A 19,965-nucleotide genomic window follows, 5' to 3' on the forward strand; every position below is an offset into this window, starting at 1 on the left:
CTCTGCAAGTCTACAATGATTGAGAATAGAGAATAAAAGATTGCACTGAACTGCCAGGCAAATGTAAATATAATGCCAAATATTTCACATTCTGTACTAGTATTCTACAGAATGCTTTTTTCACACTTAAAGTTATATTTTAGGTTTAGTGGCCTTTAAACCCTATGGAATATAGGAGAACACCAAGGTTTATAGGGATTAAGGTCCTCATTTAGAGTTGTACAGAAGTGCACTTGCACTATGTAAACATTGCACATTTTGGCGTAAACTTGATGCACGACTCAAAAATGTTGACTATTTAGCGTTGCGCGTATTTTGCACTTGGAGCCCCTTGTGCTTCGAGAAGCTGATCAGGGGCAGCAGGATACAAGTTGAGTACAGGGGTGCAACGCAATTAAGTACATCCTTTAGAGATGCTTCTTATTTTGAGTTATACGGATGTTGAAGTAAATCAGCTACAAGATGTCAATTTTGCTCTTCCATAAATCGAGTGCAAGTTTTTGGAGTCCATGATGACGGACGCATTTTTATGCTACACTTAAAGCTGCACATATCTTGAGATGCGTAAACTCACAATACAGACGGGGGAAATAAAATGTGCAGACACATCTGCTCGTATGCAGTAATGTATTTTTAAATTCAACTCTAAGCAAAAACAAAAAGATTGGAGTATGTTTAGATAAACTTACCAGTTTCAAGGTGTTTCTTGTTAACAATTATCTTTATGAAACTTTCTTGTAGTCCATATGTTTGTGCTATTCTGTGGCAAATTAAAAACAAATACATTTGTGTCAATAACAAGGAAGTAATGACTAAGATAACATTGTTAACGTCCTGCAGAAAAGTGGTAAAGCATTAATATTCCAGCTTACAAAATACATCTGCTTGTGATTAGACACTTGTGATGTTCAGTCATGCTTTTCTTCAGAACAGGCATTTGAGTGGGCTGTGATAGACAACAGTGGCAGCTGACATTTTATGTCACTTGTAACCATCATCCATGTTCAGCATGTTAACAGAGGAATGAGCTGCAGCTAGCGCCGGTGCTAGGGTCCTTGGCGCCCTAGGCACAGTCTGAAAATCGCCGCCCCCCCCCCCCCCCCCGTGTGAAAATCGCCCCCCCCCCCCCTTTAAAAATCGCAGCTGCCCCCCCCTTTAAAAATCGCCGCTGCCCCCCCCTTTAAAAATCGCCGCTGCCCCCCCCTTTAAAAATCGCCACTGCGCTTCCCTCCCCACGTCTTTCTTTAACTTACCTGCATGAAGCTGCTCCTCTCTGCTCTGTCTTCTCCCCTCCACTCACAGACACTGTCGGGCCGTTATGATGACATCATCATCACGGCCTGTCACTGTCAGTGAGCGGAGGGGAGAAGACAGAGCAGAGAGGAGCAGCTTCATGCAGGTAAGATTCAATAGCCCCTTCCCTCCTCTCCTCCCCGTGGATTTCCGTTTTTTTTTTCATTTCGAGGCGCCCTGCAGGTCCCGGCGCCCTAGGCAATTGCCTAACCTTGCCTAATGGGAGCGCCGGGCCTGGCTGCAGCATTTGCTTGTTACAATGGTAGACTTTATTAAATAAAAACATATTTGTATTTAATACACTAGGATAAACGGCTGTGAATACCACTTTTCTTAGAATGCTAGTCATTTTTATATATATTTAAAAATATGAAATAATATAAATGTGATTTAAAAAATATTTTAAACCCTATTGCTGCTTTTGTTATCTAAATCATCATCAGCTATTTATATAGCGCCACCAATTCCGCAGCGCTGTACAGAGAACTCACTCGCATCAGTCCCTGCCCCATTGGAGCTTACAGTCTAAATTATAATAAAACACACACAAACACACACATTTGGAGTGTGGATTGTTATCCAATCTTTTTGTAGTTCTTCATTAAACCCTTATGTTACATCATTTATATATGTATTTATTATACTATATCTAATCCTGGTATTCTTCCATCTACAAATTTTGCCCTTGTTATGCCTTCAAATATTGGAATCAATAACTGCCAGGTGGAATTTTATTATATTTTAGCATCTAGACGCATCTTACAATAAGTGCTAATGCATGCAACAATCCATTGAATCAAGTTGTTAGTTACAGTTCATGATATATAATTATTTGGGAATTTCCTTAAATTCTAAGTATTTGAAAATAGATATAATTATTCTAAATACAATTTTAAAGCTTGTATTTTACACAATGTGCCTAGCCATAAAGTTTATAGTGTACGAAGTTCAGTGCTTACTTTGACTATCCCTTTAAGGTGTGTAGCCGCTTGGTTTTCTACTCTGGATAAGTTGGATTACAGTGCAAACTTCCGCCATTCTATTGCATTATAAACTGTATGTATATTTAAGCTTTTTATGTACGTAATCATTTTAAATTTGTATACAACGATCAGCCTTTCTATTGGTTGATGAACATATTTAAACTTTGGACACCGTAAATTCTGTGGGGAAACACTTTTGCAGATTCAGGATACTCAGCAAAGAGAAAGCTTAAACTTTTGATTTGCAAAGAGTTGATTTCTTTCCACCAATTGTTGATCTGTGCCACATCAACACACATTTTAATATTTGTAGAGCAGACACATATGAAGAGCAATATTAAATCTGGAATTTCCACTCTACATTGCGCCGATTCATATGTAAATTAGCAGAAGTAGAACCAGTCCGGTTCCTGAATATCCTTCACAGTTGCTTTAATTAGGAGTTGGTCATCTAACTGTTTATTAGGACATGGTGATCTGCATATTGGGTATACTGCGAAGCCCTACTGCAACAATTTATAAATTACTGATTCAGTTACTAGTTATAAAAATGGTTGCACTTACTGGTACTTCAACTCCTTCCCAGTGATATTCAGTGAAGTCTCCATTACGTTTTTGGTTCCCTTTAAAACACAACAATTACACACCAGTTAAACCACAGTTTCATAATAGCTCTAAACTGTGCTGGAGATACAAAAGAGCTGTGGGTTTTGTGGCTCACAATTAGTGGCATTGCCCCTTTACTGCAACTTATTGGAAGAAAATACTAAACATCTGAGTTTACATTCCAATGAATCCTGGACTGATCGTACTATATAGGGCCTCTTCCCCATCAGAAAATGATAACTGCCCATGCTTTCAATGCGTCAAATGCACTAATCCCAAAATATTGTAAATCAGAAGATACGCATTCTACATCAGAATGGATAGTAAGATTTTTAAGTTCACTGTGGATGGAGGAGCTTACACAGATGGCGAAAGATAAATATGCGAGTTCAAATGTTCTGAACAGTAAAAAGAACGAACATGTAGGAGGTAAAGTGAATCGGATGACACGTCAGTGGATGGCCTGTATTTCTCCCATTTTTTCTGCGTTTACTTTCCTACCCCACACATTAATCAATTGTTTTGGCTTTATAGTTTTAGTTCAGTGTTGGGTTATTATACACACTGCCATCAAGATGTATGTATCAGCCAAAGGTTTCCATGTTTTGCCTGGTGTAAACTCTTCTTACAAACCAAGTATAAGTTGCCACCCTATAAATTCCATGAGGCTTTTTGGACTGATCACTCCTTAAACCTTTTACTGCTTGGCCATTTGTGAGATACTGCCACAGTAAGGCCTTGTAATGATGCAAAAACACCAAAGGGTAAATGTATCATCAAAATGTATAGGGCAAAGCTTGCCTGTAAAGACATTGCCGTTTTAAATCTGCACCAGCAAAGTCGCCGAATATCGGCGACTTGCAAAAAGCGCAGATACATTTACCCCCAGATCTTAATAACAGAATTATAGAACTACAAAACTACCTAGGGCCTTGAGGTAATTGGTGAAGCAGGGCAGGAGAAGGTTAGGAGACGCAATGGTTTACGCAAGGAAACTAAGACACTGACAGATAATTATCCTGAGTAAGAGGATTATGAAGGGAACATTGAGGTGTTTAAAACATATGGACATACATTTCTCTATAGATTTTTATGAAATTCAGTTTTGCCAACTGTAGAGAAAAAGTAAATTTTAAAGTGGACCTGACAGCTACATCACAGAGGAACATTTGGCTGCATACGTCTGGGCTAGCAATACCTGTAGAATCAAAATGCAACAGCGCCTTACTTTATTAAGTTTGCGAGGCAGGAAGACTTGTAATGAGGCCAATCCTTTTGTTTTAAAAGCCTCATTTCCACTTCCACGTTGTATTGCTGAGCAGCGGATTTCTTCCAAAGCGCTGGCTATATCATCCAACCTGTATTTCAACTTTTCGGAATATTTCTGAGATAGCTCCTGAAACAAGAATATGGACTATGTGAAACAATAATCAATTAGACTCAGGTTCCAATAGCTTTCTAATGGTCAAAGGCCAACAGAGCTGCCAACAAGAGTCTAGCCATAGGACCTAATTGGCTGAGCTCATTTGGTTCACCAACAAGCAGCGGTATCACTTCCAGGGTAATTGAGGCCAGGTAGAGCTCTCCGAAGATAACTACACACAGACTAAATAGCAGTCATGTTCTAAATAATTTTTCCACCAGTCCCAATAACAACTCCATTCATTTTTATAGAATTTTTTTTCTTGCATCTTGGTCGTTTTGGGGCCACACATATTGCAATATCGGGCTATTTGCATAATATCAACGGCGATATTGCAGCATGTGGTTATCTTAAGCAACATTAAAGATTCTTGTTGATTTTCATTGTGAGGTACCATTAACTCCTCCACCCTGCCACGTCACAGAAACCCAGAAGTTATTTGAACAGTAAAGGAGTTGGAAGATGGTTTTAGTAAAAGAATTTTAGTTATGGTATAGGGAATACAAATAAATTTAGAGAAATATTTAGTAAAGTACATTTATTACTGCTATACATATGCTGCATACTTTCAAAAAACAATGCTATCAAATCCATTGGTCATAAAATTCAAAATCATATGATAAAAGCACATGCAGTGCTTCTCAACAGATCTATTGAAGAATCAAAAAGAATGCAAATTTTCCAAAATGAACATATCGTAGTGTGTATAATATATATATTATATGTACCAATTACACTATACATTACAGTGTCCTATATGTAAAAATAATTAGTCACCATAGTGTCTATATAGCAACACTGCTCCCAATAATCCATACATCACAAATTAAATAATCCATGCTTCACAGTGCTTGGGTCATGGGCTCCATTCAGACTAGGACCACCTACTTGTGTGTAGTTTGTATGTTCTCCCTGTGTTTGCGTGGATTTCCTGTGGGTGCTCCAGTACACATTGATAAAACATGAAAAGAATATAATGTGCTGTACCATCTATATTAATTTAAAACCATTTTATATTATGTGTAAGATTGGTATGCTAACATAAATAAATAAAACACATCAAATGCTGCAAGTAATCTTTCCCGCTATAAGTATCCTTGTCCCTATAATGTGTATCTACACATATATGAAAATCTATTCATACTGTATGAATGTGTAGCAGAATCTGTGTGTAAGTGGCTTGAAGGAAATTGTGTGCATTACCTCTAGAATAACTGACATAGTATGAAAATTAGCTATAAATAGTCAGTAGCATATATGCCTCGCTATTAGCCCCTCAATGCTAGTAGCATTCCTTTTACACTGGCATCCGAACAATGTAGGTTTAATATCTGTAATACATTATCTTGCCTGTTAAACTGTATTGTAAAGTATAGTATGTGGAGAAGAGGAGCACATTGTAGGGTATCGATTAGTCTTGTGACAAGTAGCAGAGCTGTAACTAGGCAGGTGCGGGCTACCTGCCTCTGTGCCCAGGCTCAATCACTGCACACAGCACTCTAACAACTCTTACATCTATCTGCCTGCCATATATTGCCTGCTTCCCCCACGAGAAACATTCAACTGGCAGGAAGTTCGGTATATGGAACGCAAACTTGCGTTCCAAATGCCAATGCAGGAAGCCGCTCGGTCGCAGCTACAGCGCCTATCACCGCTGACCACCACTGCTAGAGAACAAACGTAATTTCCACAACAAACTGCTCTCATAAGAGCATAATTCTCAATTCTATTCCACTACCATTCTCACTCATCCCTTCCAACTACCTCCTCTATACCCAACCTCCTATTCCAACCCACTTATATACCACCACCCTTCCCACCCACCTCTACTCCGACTGATCTCACTAACACCTTATTTTACTTAACCTCTCTCTATTTCTCAACTATTTAAAGTAATTCTAATTTGATTTGCACAATATTTCATTAATTCTCTTTTTTTTTCCTATTTAAAAGTTTAATATTAATCTCTATTTTATAATATATTTATCTATTTGTATGTATATATGTTCAATATATATATATATATATATATATATATATATATATCTCAATCATGCATTTGGCTTATCATGCATTTGTAAATATGTGTAACAGAATTTTTTCAGTAAAGTGCTAGCCACACCCCCACATTAGGTTGGCTACACCCACTTGGCAAATGTCACTCCCACTAAGATGGGGGGCGCCGGTGCCCTGTCTCACCCAGGGCACTAAAATGTCTAGTTACGGCACTGAAAAGTATGAATATTTATATCATTAAAGATGCCACAGATGTTAGTATGTGGAAATATTTTTTTCTTCACTACAGCATGATATATGTACGTATAGAATATACGGCTGCTAGGGACATGATTTAAGTCAGCAATATATATCATTATGAATATTGAGAAACAATGTAATACATGCACTCAGAATATTGAATGGTAGTTGCCCTTGAAACGGAATGAATAGTGATATTTTATACGTTAAGCAAACAACGTCTGATATATATGCAATTGGTCTAGAAACCTTATAATGAAGTCTGTGTGTGTATGTTAGGGAATTTAGACTGTAAGCCCCAATGGGGCATGGACTGAAGTGAACGAGTTCTCTGTACAGCGCTGCGGAATTAGTGGCACTATATAAATAGCTGATGATGATGGGTAAAAGGAGGCCGGTGCTATTAATGTACAAGGAATGTAATCGTGTTAATGCAAAAACCTAATTTTGAAACTTAAACGTACTAATTTGAAATATCTAAACATATACAGGTAATTTATAAGGGTATATTGGAGGGAAGGATATGTAACAATATTTTTAACAAAAAAAGACATAATGACAATGAGTATGTCTTGCAGCCCCCTGATCAGGTGCAGAGGAATCTGGAAATGGGCGGGACAAGAACCTTAAAAAGAATCTTGAAAATGTTCCAAACATCACACACTGATATAGATCCAATCATTTTACGTTATTAAGGTGATTAACTTCATGTAACATTAGAATTAACACAGCCCCAGGATATCAGTAATAAGTTTATTTGCCAGGGAGAAAGGCTAAATCCTACTGAGTAGTCCGTTCAGGAATGTGACATGGAAATTCCCATTAATGTAAAGTGACACTGGATCTGATAAATACCTTCAGAACAGCTGCATCATTACATAAGAAATAAGTAACAAATGCCAAAACTGCATGTGACATGGGTAACTGAGTAATGGGGAAACCCCACTGCGTTAAAAATAATACGTGTTTGTTGATAGCAGACACAAACATTCATAATTTGTGTTTACAAATCCCTTGTAGCCATGAGCAATGATTGCAATTTCGTCGTGGATCGGTCGGAAGTTTATACACACTACACAACGGAAACGTGATTGTAACGAACATATTTAACGGTTTGACCAACCAAATGAGGCGACAATCGTCCATTTGGGCAGACATTCGACCATCGTGTCACTACACACATTGACCTGACTTTTGAACGAGCGGTCGTATGTCGGCTGGTTGAGCCGATTATTGGACAAAAACCCTGTAGTGTGTACCTAGCTCTAGAAACAGCCACATACACACCGGTCAGGAATCATTTCTACTGCAGCTGCTGAAGGGCTGCTAGTGTGAAAAAAGATAACATTTTTTTATAACCAGCACCCCCTCCTCCCCCTTCCAAAAAGTGTTAACACCAGTGCTCATAGCCTAAGCTGGCAGCAGTAAAATCAGAGGGACAAACAGTATGTCTCCCCATGAAAAAAACACTACCAGCACTAGGCAATGACAAGCTGTGCTGGTGACATTATAACCGGGAAACCCGCTGCTTGGAGTCCCACTGTTATAATATCACACAGCCCTAGGGGAATCCGGACCGCAAAAACCCAAACAAACAGTGCCCCACCAAGAAGAAAACACTAGGGGATAAATGTATGAACGTGCGGGTTCTTCAACACCCGCGTGTTCAGCGTGTTCGGCGATTAAATTTCAAGCGGCGCTGCATTGTAAAGGGAAACTTCCCTTTACAATGCAGCGCCACTTGAAATTTAATCGCCGAACACGCGGGTGTTGAAGAACCCGCACGTTCATACATTTACCCCTAGGACTCCTCCCAAAACCCCTGTCAGTGGGTGTTGTGGTAATAAAAATATTAAAAATGGATAACAGCATCTTTTACTAGTGCACAATAGGTCCTAACAAGCCCTGGTATGTCTAAACTGCTTGGGTATGTAAAACAATAGGCACAACCATGGCTGCGAGAACTTGCAGAACTTGTACTGCACCTGCAAACAAATACTGTCAATTAAATCACAAAAGGTTAAAAAAATACTTTAGGATAAACTACAACCCTTATTATGTCCATCATAAAGAACAAGGAGGACATCCAAAAACTCCTGCCCATGACATATAGATCCATATACAATATCCAGAGTGAAGCAATACCTCCATGAAATTGGTATGGTGAAGGCACAAGGATGGTACTATTAGCTTCTAGTTGACGTAAAAACCTGAAACAAATTTAGGCTGGAAAAAGGGAACCATATTTCACCTTGTTTTAATTGAAAACAAAGTATAGAGACTTATGGGAAAGAGCTGCTTGTAAAATACTACCATCAGAAAGCAGTGCCAATTGGCACAGGGAAAACAACTCTAAAAATAGATAAGGTAGAAAACTGCACCTTGAGTGAAGTCAGATCCAGGCCTTTTCCCAGAAAAGTAGTAAATGAGAAATATGAAATAAACTTGGGTAGAAAACTCTGTCTACTACACCAGGCAATGTAGGATTTCCAAACCCTGTAATGCACGTGGGAATAAGAGGGCTTTCATATCTGCAGCAGTATCTAAATACTGGATTGATAACTGGGTCGACAAGTCCTTTCTGCTTAAGAATCAATGCTTCAAAGGCCATGCTGTCAAAGCCAGCTTTGTTAGAACCATAGTTTTTATCAGGTCCCTAAATGAAGGCACTGATGAAGAGAAAGAGAAGATCAGCATACCAGGACTTCTTAGTCAAAGCAGGGACAATGAAATACGCCTGCACCTCTCCTTATCTGACCTTCTGTGTGATCCAAGGAAGTCGGGGGGGGTAACTGGAATCACCAATTTCCAGGGACCTGGCGCAGTAGAGGGGAAGGTTGTGATGTAGTTGAAAAGACAAAAGATTTATTTCTGGAGATTCCAGATATGCACATTGTCCCAACAACATTGGATTTTGGGGACCACTTCCCTGGTCCAAGCGTTTGTGATTCAGGAAGTCTGCCAACCAGTTGTCCATTACTGGAATATAGGTCACCGATGTGGTTGGAACAAAACATTCCACCCACTGCAGGATGCTTCTCTGATTACCTTGAGGTTGCAAATGTTCCCTTATGGTACAGCCAATGTTGTGGCACTGTACAACTGAACCCTGACTGTCTGGTCCTTAAGAAGCAACACCCAAGTGCTCAGGCCAGGTGGATTCCTGTAAAGCTTTGGGGTGCTCCCAAGGTTCTTTTTCAGGCTGCATGCAAGCAATGCATTGACTGAGAATCTGGCCTCAACCAAAATGATGGCCGTGTCCTGTGTGTAGAAGGATGAGTTCAAGATGTAAGAGCGAAGCAGTTACCTGCGCTCTGGGATTGCCCTCTCCACATGTTTTCCACACAAGTGAATGTGACTTTAGCCACATAGGTTAGCCTAAGCAGCAAATTGGAGGTGGGAATAGGCTTTTTAAAAGACCACATAACCTATTGCCCAAGGGATCTTTAAATAATCTTGTGTCCGAGAAAGGAATTATGGTCCTGGAAAACTAGATAATTCTCACAACTCCCTGGGAAAAAGGGTAAAGGGCTTTAAATTGTCATGAGGGGAAAATATGTTTGTGTGGATCTGCCCATCCCTTTGATAACAACTCATTAAAGAGCTGGTCCTGAGCCAAAAGTAACTTCCTGATAAGATTCTCAATAGAATCAGCCGCAGGGAGAGGCTACTGAACTATATTCCCTAGCTTTCACTTTCCAGAAGTAATCAGCAGAAAAAGGGGACTCTTGAGCTTTAGGAATTGGGCATCTGCAGGTCTTCAACTTTCCTTGAAATGTCCAAAACAGACTGAAATAGGCCTAGCCCTGGAGGATCTCAGCCCATGAATGTGCCACCTGGTACTGTGGAAAATGGACCAAATTGTCCCAAAGAAAATACAAGTTGGCACTTCGCACAGACATAATTGTAGATCACCAAGATTGGGAGTTTAGCTCACACCCCGAAAGAAAGAGGCACAATACTACCCTGCCATCCTCTAAAGAGTAAGAGCCTCACTTGTCACCTGTTAAACTAGTTAGAGAGAACTGTAGAAGGACAAAACACTTCCCTGAGAAGTTTCCAGGGGACTCACACAGAAGTTTAAGCTTCCGCAGGCTCCGCATTGCATTGCTGGAAACACCATCTGGCAAGTAGTGTGACCATCATTCAGCTCTCTGGCAGGGGCACTGAGGTGACTGGGATGGGAAGACTAGCAATGCTGCAGGGCTGCACTGCATGTCCAAACAACTCCTCACACTAGGAGGCCACGGGTCTACTTGACTCGCTGCTAAGGCAGAAAACAGAGGTGGGGGGTGAGCGACTGCTAAGGAAACAGGCAGACAGTTGGGATGAATAACACCTGCTGCCACACTCTAAGGAGCAAAAAAGATCAAGAAGAATAACTACATCAAATTACACAGCACAGCATGTCCATTCATATCATTCCCTGTTCTAGAGGAGCTTACAATCTAATTTACCTAACACATGTACACAAGAACACTAGGACTAATTTAATTGGAAGCCAGTTAATCATTCAGTATGAGCCAACACAGGGGAAAACACACAAAGTACACACAGATGGGACTCTAGTTGGATTCTAACACAAGACCATAGCACTGCAATGTAGCAGTGCTGTAGTGTTAGAACACCAAAACTTGGTATTGCCCTTACCTGGAATTGTTGTTTATCTACAGTCTAAGTAAAGGTGATATCAAGTAACGAAAGTAAAAATCTCCAATATGCTGCGTGAGCTCACATAATGTCCTTCCGTGTCTAATCATGATACCATAATGTAATGTACAAAATATTATATATCTGCAGAAATTAAATTATGAAATGTATCCATACAATTGTCTAATATATTTCACATGTTAATGATGATAATAACTGGTTTTTATATACATACCGTAAGCTCAGGGCCAGCCGCTTGTTCCTCAGTGGTATATGGGGATTTCCATAGCTGAATACAATCCGCTCTTAAATAATTTGTCAGCTGGGAGATCAAGAACTTCTTTTCTGCCATCCTTTAAATTAAAACAATTTATGTCAAGTACAGAAAAAAGAAGTAAACATATAACAATGCAAGCAAATTAAAATACATTTTCCTCTGTTTTTATGTTTGGAAAAGGCTGTGACCAGGTAGGTACTTTCCAGCACTGTTCAATATTTTACAAAACTGTGTACAGTAGATACAATGTCACTGAAAAATCTCAGATACAATGGTTTAGCACAGCTAAGTCAGGATGAAATATAACGTCCATTATCTGCACCCATATCATGTAATATGACACAGAAACAGATGATCTTTCCAGTTCAGATAACATATTAACCTCACCTTATAACTCACTGACTGCAGGGTGCTAGATACTGTAGATCCCCTTCCTGGTAAGGACCTGCTGACATCGGCTGATCATGTGACTGCTGTAGTCACATGGTACACAGGGGAGGAGACTGCTGCAAATGGTCTTGTTCCTGTGCAGATACTGAAAGTAACGGGTACTCAGTGGAGCAGTGTTCCAGCAGTAAACATTACAATATTACTACTGATTTCACGGGGGGAAATTGTCTTCTATGTCCGGCTTATTCACGTGTGAGGTGCTTTTCAGGCGTTATTTAATCCCAGAGAAGAGTCTTAAGACACACTGAAGTGTATTAGCTAGTTTTACATGTCAGCAATGTGAACTTTCCAGCAGTGTGATGAGTATTCCCAAATTTGCATTGCATGTCTTACGTGTTTTGGATAGTGATTGATCATAATTGTGCTTTGGCTTTCCTGTAGTTCTATATGAATCCCGTAGTGAATTCCACAGTGAGTCTTGTCCCAACAATAGAAAAAGGCAAATTTATTAAACACTTTTTGAGACATATTGGGGCATATTCAATTAGGGTTCCGGTCCGCTGTAATGTGAGTTACCGCGGAAAGTGCGCGTTATTGCCGGTATTACGGTACCGCAATAACGCACATTTTCGTACGCAACCCTATGGGCTGCGAACGAAAATCCACGTTATTGCGGTAACGTGGATTAAGTTCACGGCCCGTTCCGGCTCGATCTCGCGGACTGGAATTGTAATTAAATATGCCCCATTCAGTTAAGTCTAAACATCGAGGATACGCTCTCCTACTGACAACACGTTACTGCAACATCGCGGATACGTTCTCCCACTGACACCACGTTACCGTAACATCGCGGATACGCTCTCCCACTGACAACACGTTACCGTAACATCGCGGATACGTTCTCCCACTGACAACACGTTACTGCAACATCGAGGATACGCTCTCTTACTGACAACACATTACTGCAACATCGCGGATACGCTCTCCTACTGATAACACGTTACCGTAACATCGCGGATACGTTCTCCCACTGACAACACGTTACTGCAACGTCGAGGATACGCTCTCTTACTGATAACACGTTACTGCAACATCGAGGATACGCTCTCTTACTGACAACACGTTACTGCAACATCGCGGATACGCTCTCCTACTGATAACACGTTATCGCAACATCGTGGATTTCTGTGCGCACCCCATAGGGCTGTGAAGGAAAATTTGCGATGTTGCGGTACTGTATTGTCACGCAATATGGTACGGTACACGCAGCCACACATTTCTGCGATGTCTAGACTTAATTGAATGTGCCCCTTAGATTGCAGTACTTCAAAAGCAATACATTAAATGTTATCGAGGGAAGAGTGAGGCAAAGTTAAGTGTTTTCTGAGAGCTTTGAGGGTTTTTGTTACAAAACGTCATATGTGAATACTGCTTATTTTTCATGCTGACCAAATAGTATAGATAGGCGTTTTTATAGTTCTCTATGGTAACAGAATATGCACTCACAGTGCATTCTTTGTATTTTTGTAATAGCACCCAAGTTGTTTTGTGATTATGTGATTGTCATAATCAGCAAATTTAATAATATATGATTATGAGGATCACTTAATCACAACACCGTTTGGGTGCTATTACAAAAATACAAAGAATGCACTGTGAGTCATAACAGCCACATATTCGAGAACACTGTGAGTCATAACAGTTACAAATAGGAGGACATAGCAAATAAATATAGCAGACCCGTGGCCAGGACCCTGCTTAAATATGAGACACTTCAGTCAGCCTTTACCCTTTGAAAAAGTCATCGGACAGTGACAAAACATTTTTCAAACAACGCACTGGACTTTGTTGATCTTTTATGAATTGGAATTATAGACTTATATCGTCAATTATGGTGGCTTCCTTCTCTCTTATTTTAGCATGTTTTTTAAGTGATCCATTGGGAGTTTTTTTATGTAGTGTTTTTGTCTCTTTAGTTTGCTTATGGCTTTTATTATTTAATAATAAAAATGATTTAAATTTTACACGAGTTATCTTAACACGTATCCATTAAATCTCTCAGTATCTAATCGAGGGGTTGGAGCAATCTATTACAACCACTAGGACAGGTTTATGTTCATGTATATATGTTATTGCCCAAAACAAAATCCCTTATTTTAGTATTCTTGGTCTATTATGCTGCTATATCACACAAACTTATTCATCTACACATCTCCTTTGGAGCACTGGATCAATATTTTTTATTATGTGTAATTAGACCAACTACCAAGTAATGTGCGATTGGTTAAGAGCTTTTTACATTTGTAACACCCATGTGCAAGGTCATTACAGCTCAGGAACATGTGGGATAATGACTAGTTCATTCAAATACATTAGTTCATCTTTGCATTAAAAAAAGAAAAGAAACCGTTTTCAAAATATGGTCGATGGTAGTACTTGAAGGAGGGTGGATATACTCTGGTTTACAGCACCAATATTTACTATATTATTAACTTAGGAGACCATCAGAGATTACACAGTTCAGGAAGGGGAAACTACTTTATCCATCCACAGAGCTAGCCTGCTTATATGTGTCCAAGGAACGTCAAAGCTTTTCCATAAGGAAAGTTATCCTTGATTTTATAGTGCTGCAGCTTTGTACAGCAATATAATATGATTCAAATACATCAATACCTGTTCCCATGGAACTTACAGTCCAATTTCCCTACCACTGGGACATGCACACACCAAATTCAGACCCGAAAAGTGAAACAATGCAAACACAGGTGTTACATCCAAAATGTAACCCAGGGCTCCAGTGTCGGGAGTCACCACTATTATTTTGTCCTTAAATGAGGCTGGCTGGCTGGCATAATTTAGCCTGGGGCGAGACTTGACTCAGCACCCTATTAGAGACATTTTAAAGTTAAAAAAAGCTCAGCCCAAGGTAGCCCATTATGGGATCGGCCCGTTGAGACAGAGCGCAGGGTCTCCTACCAACATCACTGATCGCCTAGTGATGTTTCTGATCACAAGAAAAAGCATAGCGCTTTATCAAAACATTTCTCAATAAAGTCTCCCCAGTAACCAAAAAACTTGCGGTTAATAAACAAAACAAGCAAACGGTGAAACATATTAACATTAATTGATCAAGTATATTCCAGTCCACATATTCAGCAAGTGTGATGTCAGTCCCTTCGTTAACATAGCAGCAGCATTATCCTCGCTTGCTGTATAACTCGCAGTGATAGACTTTTTCTTCACTAATTCACGTATGAAGTGGTCTAATGGTAGTGTATTTGGACCATTCATAGTGCTTTATACTAAAAGACAAATCAATTGCCCCTTGGTTATTACACTCAATTTTGATGGTCTTACTCTGACAAAAAAGATTAAGTTTGGACAAAGTCTCTTTTATCCATAAAGCTTCTTTTGCGGTTTCTGTGAGTGCCATGTACTCCGCCTCGGTGGGGGATTGGGCAACAGTGGGTTGCTTTCTGCTTGCCCAGCTGACAGCTGTTCCTGCCAAGACAAACAAGTATCCCGGGTAGGAACGACAGTTATCCTCATCTGATCCCCAATCGGCGTCACAGGAAGTCTCCAAAGTTGAATTTTTGGACTTTGTAAATCCCAACTTTAAGGACCTTTTCAGGCATCTTAAAATTATTTTGACTGCAATCCAGTGTTGCTTTCCAGGGTTGATTGCAAACTGGCGCGCACACGGCTCACAGCATGTGTGATGATAGGGCGAGTCCCAATACTTGCAAACATTAAGTTCCCAACGGCACTTTGATAAGAAACTTGTTTCATTTCCTCTATCTCTTCGCGCCTTGTTTGTGACATGGCTTTCAACATTTTTATGCTTTTATCAATGGGAGTGCATCAGACATTCCATACTTGATAATTATTGCCTCAATATATGCCCGTTGATTAATTGTACAAGTCCCATTTTCAGATTTTGCACAATCCTCATGTCTAACAAACGATTTGCAGGGCATAGATCTTTTTACCTGAATTTCTGTTTCAACAGATGCTTTACACTGGTGATGTGTCTCTTTTGGCCTTCTAGCAACAGATCATCTATGTATACTACTATGATAAACAACTTTTCTTCTATAGTTTTACAATACAAACAGTGATCAGTCTCTGACCTAATAAAGTCCATCTCTAACAGCACAGCATCCAGTTTGACATACCAGCAGTGACCACTGTGCTGTAGGCCGTATAGGGATTTGTCTAGGAGGCAGACTTTTCCTTTTTGGAACACACCGTCATTATAGTGTTCAGATGACTCCGTATAAAACACACATTTAGGAATGCTGAGTCGAAATCAAGGTGGTACAGTAATAAATCATGGATTGTAGAAATGGCAATGACTAACCTCAAGGTGTTGTATCTTGCAACAGGCGAGAAGATCTCCCCGTAGTTAATCTCGGATTTTTGGGTATATCCTGGGCTTTATAGTGGGCAATGGTTCCATCTGCATTTACCTTTTTTTCAAAAGACCTACTTGTTCTTGATTGTCTTACGGTTACTCGACCTGTCAACTACAGTCCTTGTATTGTCATCCAGAGCAGTCAACTCTATCTTTTCCTTCCACTCTTCCCAGTCGCTGTTTGATGTTGCCTCTTGGATGTTTTGTGGTTCACAGAAAGCTATGTTAGCGAATTCCTCACAATATGTCCTGGGTGAAACTCCTCTCTTGCTCCTCATGGAACTCCTGCTTTCCGATTGGACGTCCGCATTAACCCCCTCAGCTTCTGATACACTTTCCGCTGCCTGTATATCCAGCCACACATATTTTTGCTGTGGTTCTTGTTCCACGATTCTGCTTGGTGGCAAAATTTCGTGCAACACCACATCTCTGGATTTTATGAGAGGTTTAATTGTAATGCCCCAGAGCCCGTATCCTTTACTCTTCTGGCAATATCCAAGCATGATACATTCCACTGACTTGGGATCTAGTTTCCTTCTCTTCTCTTTTGACCTTACTGCCAAAGACACGAAGATTATGTTTCGCACTGGGTGAATCGAACATCCCATTGATATATCATTTTATTATTGATTTCATATATTTAATATATAATCTCTTGTATACATGATATCGAAGGGAAGGTGCACCCTCACATGTAAAACATACATAACACTAAGGAAAAAGAAGGAATATGTGAAATGGGGCACTCAGTGGATTATTTAAATTTAAATATAAACTTTATTGATATACATTAAAAACCAAACACAAATAACTTGTTCTGTTGTAATTTCTCCTTATAAGCAATATTATTAGCAAAATAATTAAAAACCAAGAGTGAAGTTATAAAACTATGAATTGCGTGATATAGTTAAAAATAGCAGTGACCTGCTGTACCATGCCGCTGCTGTATACGTTGTACATGGGTATTAATATTTCCACTTATTAGACTCTCTTAATAACAGTTCAGTGTATGCACACTTCAAATCCCAATCAAACTGAGTAGAAAGAGGTTGTGTACTAGGTTACTCCTCTATTGAGATAGTATATTATAACTCAATAGATGATACCTTTGGTTAAGTGGATAGGGAGTGCCTTAATAAGTTACTACCTAAACCCAGCTGGCACTTAATGAACCTTAGGTTTGTGTGATAAGTCTGCTGTATTTTTATTCCCTTTGCAATACAGCTTATAAATCTCTCTGTTATAAGTAAATATTGTCCTTTATTAATGTAGCTAATAGGAGTAGCACTGGTAATTAATATTACAACTCAGTCCCAAATCATAATATAATCGTAGTTTTGGCTGTAGACCAACACTTGCGATGAGATAACTTAATAACATGGAGCTAATTTCCCTGCCACTATAACTGGACGCCATTGTCCTAGGTCAGGGGTAGGCAACCTGCGGCTCTCCAGGTGTTTGTGAAACTACAAGTCCCAGCATGCTTTGCCAGTAGATAACCAGCAGATAGGTGGCAAGGCATGCTGGGATTTGTAGTTTCACAAGCACCTGGAGAGCCGCAGGTTGCCTACCCCTGTCCTAAGTTCAAAGCGCCAGAGCACTAACTCTCTAAATAAAGGGCATGACAGCCTTAACTGGAGCTAATATCTTATGATCGTCCATAGTACACTCTCACTTATGCATTTCTTTTTTTCATTATTGGATGTGTAACACAAAAAAGAGCCTGCTTCGCGCGTGGATACACGGCAACGTGCTTTCGTAAATAGGCTTCATCTAAGGCAAACCGAGGCAGCCTTCCCATTCGTTATTTAAAACCCTTAACCATGCCTCTTATGATGTCATCCATAGAGACGTTTACTACCAACGGGAACATGTGACAGGATTGACATTTCATCTGGCCAATGGGGATAATAAATGTTTCACCTAGAATAGATATTGGTCCAAGGTCTTTCATTGTTGTAACAGTGTAAGCAACGCTATCTGAATTTACAATACTCGTGAATAATGTAAGTCCCTATGTCTAAGATCTGTCTGTCTGTTGCCCTCCCTTTAGGATGTAAGCTCTAATGAGCAGGGCCCTTCTCCCTCCTGTCTCTACCTTCTCTTCTGCTCCAACCTCAATATTCTTGATTTTCCTGGAGCATCTGAAGTCTCGGTATTACTCGTTTATTGTTCTGTACTGTTATTCCCTGTACTGTCCATTGTTTGTACTGTGTTCGGCGCTGCGGAAACCTTGTGACGCCTTATAAATAAATAATAATAATAATATTAAGGTCAAATTGATATTGAAGAAACTAGGCCAGGCTTTTGTTAAATAATCATATCTATACTGGCAGATCCAATATTACAATGAATATTATTGTTAATCAATACGATGTGAATTCTATATTTCACATGCCAATTATATACAAATAAAACAGGGAAGCATATATCACCTATTGCGATGAAATGATTATATTAAGGAATTTCATTTTATTGTTATTATTAAATAACAGCTGTGTTGCTACTAATATATAGGGCCAGAGTTAAAGTAACAATTAGATAAGACAATAAGAGTAATAGGATATGCCTACGCTAGCAAGAATTGCCCCCCATGGTGACAATACATATTAGGGGTATGCCCACATTGCCCCTACTAATAATTACATAAATAGAGTATGCTCATACAGGTAAAGAAGATTACTATTGTTATATAATGAAGACACTTAATCTACAGATATTGTGAATGGTACCTTGAAAGGGACAGATGTGTTATTGTGAAAGGATGTTACCTAATAGTATGGTTTTTAATTATTTTGCTAATATTGATTTTAAGTAGAAATTACAACTCAACAATTTATTTGTTTTTAATGCATATCAATAAAGTTTATATTTAATTTTAAATAATCCACTGAGTGCCCCATTTCACATATTCCTTATTTTTCCTTAATGTTAAAGACATGGAGATGACTGACAGTAGCGTTTTGCCTTTCACAGCTACTGTGGGTGCACAATTTTTTTAAGTATATTGCAGTGGACACTGCTTCCGCCCAAAACCTTTTTCCAGGCCTGCGTCATTTAATGTGGTCTGTGCTTTTTCAACAATTATATGATTTGCTCACTCACACTATTTTGTTCTGGCGAGTTGCCAGTCGTCAATTGATGCTATATGCTATATTTTCTCAGAAAAGTCCTGTTGTCATACTCTCCGCCATTGTTGGATCACAAGACTTTTAATTTCAGACTCCACCAGGCTCTTCTATTCCGCAGTTTTATTGACAACTCCACTTTTGGCTTCAGTGAAGTATACATGTCATCAGTGAGTGTCATGAAATATTTGTAGCCACTAATCGATTCAACCTCCATTGGACCACAGAGCTAGCGGTACTTCAGCTCTAGTCACTGACTTTGCAAATGGACAACAAATTTGCTTACCCTTTACGCAGCTGTCACATACCGGTCTCTCAGGATTGCTCACAGTGATCCCTGTCACCATCCCATCAGAGAGTTTCTGGATGTTATTGTATCCCAGATGACCCAGCTACTTATGCCACAGCTCAATGGATTTATTTGTATCAGAAGCTGTCATGCACAACACTAGGACATAGGGTTAGTTGCAGTGGGTCACTGTCACAATTACAGTCATTCTTTCATTTTGTACCGCACTTTTGCCCTCTGCAAATTGGACTTTGTA

General features: G+C 39.5%; 1 protein-coding gene across 1 annotated transcript in view; it reads right to left on the reverse strand.

Annotated features, from left to right (window-relative positions):
• Window positions 1–11,943, reverse strand: part of NUB1 (negative regulator of ubiquitin like proteins 1) — a 49,980-nt gene extending 38,037 nt beyond the window's left edge. Inside the window, exons 1-5 of the mRNA XM_075212158.1 lie at window positions 11,876–11,943; window positions 11,447–11,564; window positions 4,111–4,278; window positions 2,841–2,899; window positions 690–760 (exon numbers count right to left, since the gene is read on the reverse strand). Coding sequence (XP_075068259.1) covers window positions 690–760; window positions 2,841–2,899; window positions 4,111–4,278; window positions 11,447–11,563 — 415 coding nt within the window. The 5' untranslated portion in view covers window position 11,564; window positions 11,876–11,943. The remainder of the gene's footprint in view (window positions 1–689; window positions 761–2,840; window positions 2,900–4,110; window positions 4,279–11,446; window positions 11,565–11,875) is intronic.
• Window positions 11,944–19,965: the final 8,022 nt, after the last annotated feature.

The sequence above is a fragment of the Mixophyes fleayi genome, chromosome 5 (genome assembly GCF_038048845.1).
Source record: "Mixophyes fleayi isolate aMixFle1 chromosome 5, aMixFle1.hap1, whole genome shotgun sequence".
Lineage (NCBI taxonomy): Eukaryota > Metazoa > Chordata > Amphibia > Anura > Limnodynastidae > Mixophyes > Mixophyes fleayi.